This window comes from Vespula pensylvanica, chromosome 15, assembly GCF_014466175.1.
Source record: "Vespula pensylvanica isolate Volc-1 chromosome 15, ASM1446617v1, whole genome shotgun sequence".
NCBI lineage: Eukaryota > Metazoa > Arthropoda > Insecta > Hymenoptera > Vespidae > Vespula > Vespula pensylvanica.
Window position 1 is genome coordinate 3,983,000 of NC_057699.1, and position 8,852 is coordinate 3,991,851.

The following is an 8,852-nucleotide window of genomic DNA, read 5'->3' on the forward strand; positions in this document are numbered from 1 at the left end:
TCTCTCTCTCTCTCTCTCTCTCTCTCTCTCTCTCTCTCTTTCTCTCCCTCTTTCATGTCTTTTCCTACCTTTCTCTTCGAATAGCTCAAAAGGCGAAGCCTTGACGAATGTTTAGTAATAGTTGATTGCAAGCTCGTTATAACATACGTAGTTATAAATAAAGTCATTTTTGTTATAATTGAGAAAGCTAGGATAGGTGGGTAGATATGGTACGTAGGTGTATCTATGTACTTACAGAAGCAGAATTCTGATTTGATATATATATATATATATATATATATATATATATATATATATATATATAATCATAATCGAGATTTCCTTGTTATCATTGATAAATGAACAATTCGAGGATTAGAAACGTTTGATTGAAGATAGATAATAGAATGTAAATCGTATCGACCGACGATAAATATAACGATCCGATGTTTATTATTTAAATTAATTAACGTTCGCCTGTCGAGTGGATACTTTTCTTTTTTTCTTTCTCTCTTTTTCTTTTTTATGGATGATAAATTTACAACAAAAAAAAAAAAAAAAAGAAAAAAAAATACAGAAAATTGATTATATCAATCGTCGTCAGAGAAACTAGAATAGATTTGGATTTCGTGATATCTCCTTTATTTTCGATAACACAAGCTTAGAGGAGAGTTTGAAAACCGATTAGGAGTGTATATCGAAACACGAAAACGAGGTGGACGCCTTGCAACGAAACCCGAAAGCTTCGAAGTTTAAGCTTACACGAGACCACGACGTTTATTAACTTCACCATGAAAGCTCTGTTGTCTATCTATATATATATATATATATATATATATATATATATATATATACTTAGCATGGATTAGTATTACCCAATTTCTAACTACTGATATTTAATATAAAAGTACATATCGCTATAAAGAATAAATCCAAAGTTCCTGGGTAGATAAAAAATTTCTAGACTTGTGATCTTACGATTTATTTCTTTTTTTTTAATGTTAATTGAAATAATCTTTTTTTTTTTAATCATCTAGAAACTTTTGGTCCCATCGAACGGTACTACGTACATTCACTATACTACGGTATTAACTTTTATACTATATTATAGATTAGTATTATAACTACGTACGATATATTACTAGTACTATAGTATCAACTTTGATTATAATATCATTTCATATCTATTATAGTCGCACGGAGAACGGGTTAAAATTACCTAAATTCTAGCTGTTACTATAGCATCAAAATTGACTATATTCGGTACCATAATGTTACATAGATATACCTATATATGTATACATATACCATATATCGAAATTAATTAGCGTCGTAATCAAATAATTATAAATAGACATAGGTATAATTTATAATGTGTAATTACATTGGATAAATACTTATCGTGGGTTAATTAATTATACCGTCGTGTTTAGAGAGAAGATTCATAAAATAAAATAAAAAAAAAGATATATACGTATAAAAGAAATAAATGAGCAGGTAGGAATAAATAAATCAAAAATTGCATGATATAAATGACAAGTGAGATCAGTGCTATTGCAAATAAGCAAGTGAGAATCAAGCAATGAATGATAAAAGGAAGAATAAGATGAAATATGCTTTGATATGTGAGAGGAGAAAAAGAAAAAAAAGAAAGAGAAAGAGAAAGAGAAAGAGAAAGAGAAAGAGAAAGATAGAAAGAGAAAGATAGAAAGAGAAAGAGAAAGATAGAAAGAGAAAGAGAAAGAGAAAGATAGAAAGAGAGAGGAGGAAGGAGGAAATCGGAGAAGAAGCTGTCAAGGGAGGTCCATGCATCTGGCACTTACCACCTATAACCAGGGTACGCCACCCTCGATCGTTACACCACCTTTTTTCCCACAATGATGCTCCATTTTGTCACAATTATCGCCATTATATTCGCTAAGGGGGTGGGATGAGGAGGGGAGAGCGGGAAAGAGAGAGAGAGAGAGAGAGAGAGAGAGAGAGAGAGAGAGAGAGAGAACATTTTAGTTGGAGGACTACACAATGGACTCGATATCTATATACGTTTTCTCCTGTTGTAGATAGGTATATATATATATATATATATATTTGTATGTATGTATGTATGTATGTGTATATACGTACATACACGTAGTTGGTAGATACCTATGTGTATTCGCGTGTGTAGAATATCTACGAGTGTATACATACACATATACATACATACATACATACATAGATACATACCTACCTACCTACCTACCTACCTACCTACGTACCAATATGCGAAGAGAAAACGTATAGATATAGATATAGGTACGTGTTAGAGACAAATGGAGATAGAGGTGGTGAGACGAAGAGAGACAAACTCGAGTGGTCCAACCATCGATTCTTCTCTGCGATCGAGTTTTATTGTGTTTTGACAGCGGCGAGTCTGGTTTCGTGCAACCACCATAAGATTTATCTATCTATCTGTCTACTCTCTTTCTCTCTTTCTCTCTATTTATCTGTCTCTTTCTTTCTGATTTTTCGCACCGTGGACTACTATTGCCTATAGGATTCTTATATAGCTAAGGGAAAGAAAAAAAAAGAGAAATAAAAAAGGGAGAAAAAGAAACTTTCTCTTTTTTCATCTTCGTTTTCTTCCTTTTCTTTGCTCATTCGTATCCGATCGTATCTCCGATCAGAACTAGAATATAGGGTTACCGGTTCATCTAGCGATTATCATCTGGATTATCATCCCTACTCGGTTTCTCGTTATTTCGAGAAAAAAGATTCTAGTAGCCCTTCGATAATCTATTATCTATTGTTGAGAATCTATTTTAGGGTTGCTGTATAGGTAAATATAGATCGATCTGTTATATGCTGAGAGTTCTGGAGTATAGAAAAAAATGTAGTTAAGTTACAAGTATGTATGTGTGTGTGTGTGTGTGTGTGTGTGTGTGTGTTGTTATGTACTGTAAAAACGTATAATAAAATTATTGAATATCTCATTGCTAATTATTCGTATTATTAACTTTATTTTCTATCTATATAAAAATAAAAAATTAACAGATTTATTATATATTTTTTTCTTTTTTTTATGCTTCTCATATCGTAGAAAAATTTCTAGTAAATCATCTACCAAGATTCCAAATCTATTCATATCCAATGTATCGAAATAACTTGGGAAATCCAAGTTTCAACAAGTCATTTTCTTATTATCATCAAAAAGATAACATTTATCGTCCATACGTCGAACTGTTATTCATTCTTTTATTCATAAATAATTTAACAAACCCAAGTTCAAACATGACATTTCTCATTGTCATCATCGAAAAGATAACATTTGTCACGAATGCGTAGGTACTAACTGATAAATTCAATGCTGCCGATAATTAAACGAAAACGAGCAATCGCTACATCGTACTTTTAAATGTACTCTATTAATATAAAAACGTATATCAAATAAATATACGTATCTATCGTAATAATTATGATGAAAATTATAAAAATATTACATATTATTTGATTATCGATTTAAATATTAATATTCGATTATATATATAGATATTTAAATATTATTGAATTTTACATCGAATGGAATAATTGAAAAAATTCAAAAGCAACTCTGACAATTCTCGTTATCGTCGAACGTGCTCGTTACAACGCACGTAACTCTATTCGATTAATACAAAAATATCTACATAATAGCGATATAAAATAAAATATTAAGCAGAACTCATACGTATCAACGTAGTTTTAATTAAATAACTAAAGAAACCCAAAGTCCAACCGTGACAATAACGATTATTATCGCTCAAAAAGATTAATGCATCGGAACCGACAGATAAATTCAATGCACCCGATATCCAAACGAAACGAAAACGTACACGTTAAATTCAACGTAATCTCATTGTAAATATAAATAATAATTAATATTAATTAAACGACTCAAAATATTCAAAAGCGCGTTCGACCACGACAATACCACCTATCCAATTATCGTTATCCCAAAAAAGAAAGAGAAAATAGGATTAATCATTTTTCGACGAATGCATTGATAAAACGATACGATAAATACGATGCATCCGATATATCTAAATATACGAAAACGAGCTCGTTAAAAATTACACGTATTATAACTAAGCTATAAGCAAATACTTCTATCTGATTTTACAATCAGAATTTTTAAACGATACCTACGAGATAAATAGTAAAACACGCGACCATGACAATACCCGTTTATTGGTCGTCCTAAAAAAAAGAAAAAAGAAGAAAAAAAAAAAAAGCAGAAAAGAAAAAGATAACATTTCCCATGAATGCATCGGAACTGACACCGTAAACTCGAATGCACCCGATATCTAGACGAAAACGAGCTCGTTACATTCCACGTAAACGTATTGTATATCCGTCAAACGTGTACAACGCGTACGAAAGGCAGCACGTACGCAATAGTAACGGAAGACCGATGTCGATAGCTATAAAGAGAGAGACAGAGAGAGACAGAGAGAGGGAGAGAGAGGGGGGGTAGTACGAGAGGGTTTGATAAAAGAGAGAGAGAGAGGATCGGGGAGGTGAGAAGGATATAGTAGGGGGTATGGTTGGGTGAGGGTGAGGAGTGAAGGGGTAGGGGTAACGGAGGGGGGAGGGGAAGCTCGACCCGTGTTATTTGCAGTGAAACGTAACGATTGCAACACACAGAAACAGAGAGACACAGAAACACACGCACACAGGGAAAGAGAGACAGACGGTGTATGTGTGTGTATATGTATGTGTATATATATATATATATATATGCATACCGGTGGCCTTCGTAAACGCCATGTTGCATCTGGGTTGCTTTGAAAATAATGTTTTTGTGCAAGCCGAAACGCGGCGAGATATGAAAGCAGCATGGCGGATGCTTACAAATAGTTGCAGGGCGGCACCTCCATATAAATGCAAGCCGTTGCCGTTGCCGCCGTGGCGAACTCTCGTTCCTTTGTTCCATCGAAAGTGAGAGAAAGAGAGAGAAAGAGAGAGAGAGAGAGAGGGAAAGAGATAAGAGAGAGAGAGAGAGAGAGAGAGAGAGAGAGAGAGAGAGAAGAGAGTCTTCGATGTAAGAAACTTTATACTTTGCAAGTCTCTTTTACTTTCTTTCTCACTCTCTCCCGTCTCTCTCAACTACCCTCCCCTCCCCAATTTCCCATAATCTCATTTGTTCTCTTTAAAATATATCTCCCGGACACTATATTTATAAATTTTGTTATTGTTTTTGTTTTGTTATCGTTGTTATCTCGTTGTTATAATCCCATGAATCGTCGTACGATATCGTGAAATCGCATGCGTTTTATTGTATATTTTATTATTATCATCATCATTATCGTTACTTTTCATTATTATTATTATTATTATTATTATTATTATTATTATTATTATTACTATCATTATTATCATTGTTATTACAAAATTCTATCGGAAATTTTGAGAAGCAAAATATTTTGCAACTCGAAATAGAAGTATATAAAAGAATATAAAAATTTGTTTTAAAGTTGGTAGGTGTCTATCGAGTGGTACTTATATACATATACATATATATATATATATATATATACACCGTTGTATTATGATCAGACAAGATCTATGTCTAAACGAGACGAGAAAGACGACCACGACGACGACCAATACCATCAACATCACTACCACCATCATCGCTATCATCGTCGACGTCGTCGGCGTCGTCGTCGGCGTCGTCGTCGGCGTCGTCGTCGGCGTCGTCGTCGTCGTCGGCATCATCCACCCTCCGAACGATAGGTATTAGGTATAGTTTTGGGATCAATATCCCAGCAACGCGATGGGCGTGGCCAAAGTATTCTTGTTCAGCATCGGAGGGTCCATCTTACTAACGCCCACTTCGTTCCTATTGGTCGTTCGATACTAAAGCAGAGTTGCTCTTCGCAACCGTACACGTAACTTACTCCGGGAGAAGTAGGCGTGGCTTAGGTCGTTGATGCATTTGCGAGTGGTGGGGGTAAAGCCAGCCAGTGCCGTTCTCGTAGCAGATAACCAAGTCGTAAATCATGGCCAGTCGGCCGCTCGGAGCGCATCAAACGACAAATAGGGTGCAAAATCGTGGAAAAACTAAGTCCCTAAGAGTGCGACGAGTTTATCGTATATATATATATGTATATATGTATGTATAGATATATATATATATAGATATATAAATAGATATACATAGATATATATATGTGTGTATATATATATATATATATATAGATATTTGTGGATTTCTCTTTCTTTTTCTCTCTCTTTTTCTTACATCGTTTTTTGCTCCTTCTTCCTCTTGTTCAAGTGTAAGGAAAGAAGACAGCGAAGAGAGTTTATCGTGCGTATATAGAAGAAAGTACAAGTGCGACCGTCAGATAATTTCGTCTTCTTCTTTTCCTTTTCCTTCGTCCATGCATCTCTGGAGCGATCAGGTGAAAATTAAACCTCGTAAGACCTGATCGATATCGTATCGTATCGTAAGGAAGGAAAGAAAGAAAGAAAGGAAGAAAGAAAGAAGGAAGGAAGGAAGGAAAAAGAGCCGAGCGGAAACTGTTGGAATTATCTCTTCTTCTTTAAACGAGGAGAAGAAAAGGAAAAAGAGGAAAGAAGCGAAAGTAATTAAAAATAATGTGCAGCAACGAAAGTCCACCGCCTGCTAAGGAACCATTGGCCGTTGGATTGGGTAATCCAATGGCTGGGTTCTTACCAGGATTGGAACATTATCGTCTTCAACTTTATCATTATGCCATGGCCGAGAGGTTGCGTTTGGCTCAACAATTACATCCTCAACATCCTGGAGTCGGTCATCCACCGTCGGGTTCACCGGGACATCTTGGAATGGGCGCCGCGTTTCCCGCACCATTGCCATTGTATCCAGCAGCAGCGGCTGGTTATCCAAGTCGATTGGCATTGTCAATGGCGTTACTGCATCCTCATCATCAGAGAATACCGGAGGAACCCAAACCGCAGCATAGTTACATCGGTTTAATAGCTATGGCTATATTGTCGTCGCCGGAAAAAAAATTGGTCCTTTCGGATATCTATCAGCATATACTCGAACACTATCCCTATTTTCGTACGCGCGGTCCGGGCTGGAGAAATTCTATAAGACACAATCTCTCGTTGAACGATTGTTTCGTTAAATCGGGTAGAAGTGCCAACGGGAAGGGTCATTATTGGGCCATTCATCCGGCTAATCTCGAGGATTTTAGACGCGGTGATTTTCGTAGACGCAAAGCCCAAAGAAAAGTACGAAGGCATATGGGTTTAGCCGTTGACGAGGAACCCGACAGTCCCAGTCCACCACCTTTGCCAGCTACACCACCACCTTCCGCATCGGCGTTAGTTGGTCCAACCGTCGGTTCTCAACAGATCACGGGAATTTGGACGAGTCCTGCGCCACCACCACCTCCGCCACCTCCGCATTCTCATCATCATCATCATCATCATCATCATCATCATCACCATCAACAACAACAACAACAACAACAACAACAACAACAGCAACAACAACAACAGCAACAGCAACAGCAGCAGCAACAGCAACAACATACTTTTCAAAATCGTTCGATCAGACAATCGTCGTCTCTTCAACCATCGAGGAAACGACAGTTCGACGTAGCTTCTCTGTTAGCGCCGGACGATCAACATCACATCGAGTCGGACTTGAGATCGAACAAATCCAGAAGGTTCAGTTGCAGCGAGGAAGACGAATTACATGATCTTCACGAACACGAACAGGAACAAGACGAGGACGTTGACGTTGACGTCGACGTTGACGTTGTAGCCGAAAGCAACGCTATTCCGTCGCCTAACGGGACAACGCCATCGGCCAGTCCAGAAGCTAAATTGGTCTCACCGATCGGACATTGGAACGATCGGAGTTTGCAAACTGGACCACAACAGTTACCATCTCTTCATCTTCACAATCACGTACACGTTAGGAATTATTACGTACCGGCGAACGCCAGTAACGCTTCTGGTGTCTAATCGAATCTCGAAATATGTGTTGCGTGCATACGTGCGTGCGTGCGTGCGTGCGTGCGTGCGTGCGTGTATGCAGGTGTGTATACATGTGTGTTTATGTGCGTGTATATATCTGTCTCTCTTTCTCTTCGATGAAATGAAACTTTTAAAGAGTGTCCGAAAGTCATCGTCAAAAAAGAAAAAAAAAATAAGTAAATACACAAATAATTAGATAAATAAATAAATAAATAAATAAATAAATAAATAAATAAATAAATAAACGTCGTTTAGAAGCGTACACATAGTGATCTCCATCGATATCCTTATACGGAAGTTTGATTTAACATCGACGAACGATTAAGTGCAATAAGCTCCTATCTGTTCTTATTAAAATCATCGGGGAGTCTGATGCTTCTTTAAAAAGGAAAAAAGAAAAAGAACACACACACACACACAGAGAGAGAAAGAGAGAGAGAGAGAGAGAGTCAACTAAACTAAACGAAATTTTCTCCCCCGATCGATCGTGCCGACAATTTTCGACAAGGACGAAACCGGCCAAAAAAATTTAAAAAAAAAAAAAAAAACAAAAAAAAAATGACAAAAAAAAAATGACAAAAGATTTGCAAACTTCAAAGATTTACTATCGAGGTATGGATTAAGGAAGAGGATCGTGTGTGCGTGGGTGCGTGCGTGCGTGCGTGGGTTGAAGAGAGAGAAGGATCTACTTGTAAATAAATATAAAATCGAGTCGAAGATCTCTCGCGTATGTTCAAAGTGTAATATAAAGAAGGAAGAAATAAAAGGGAAAAAATAAATAAATAAATAAATAAATAAATAAATAAACAAACAATACGCATAGATAGATTATACGTAGTGTATTGTAAAAATAGACGTTGTTTCCTTTCTTTTTTTTTTTT

The 8,852-nt window shown here is 36.4% G+C and overlaps 2 protein-coding genes across 3 annotated transcripts in view; one reads left to right on the forward strand and one right to left on the reverse strand.

The window, feature by feature from the left end:
• Positions 1–8,852, reverse strand: part of LOC122634757 (SKI family transcriptional corepressor 2) — a 96,097-nt gene that overhangs the window by 48,205 nt on the left and 39,040 nt on the right. The gene's annotated exons all lie outside the window — the stretch shown is intronic.
• On the forward strand, positions 6,196–7,987 carry LOC122634761 (forkhead box protein C1-A). The gene has a single exon (XM_043824039.1). It carries the CDS (start codon positions 6,598–6,600, stop codon positions 7,957–7,959), a length of 1,362 nt encoding a protein of 453 aa, XP_043679974.1. The 5' UTR covers positions 6,196–6,597; the 3' UTR covers positions 7,960–7,987.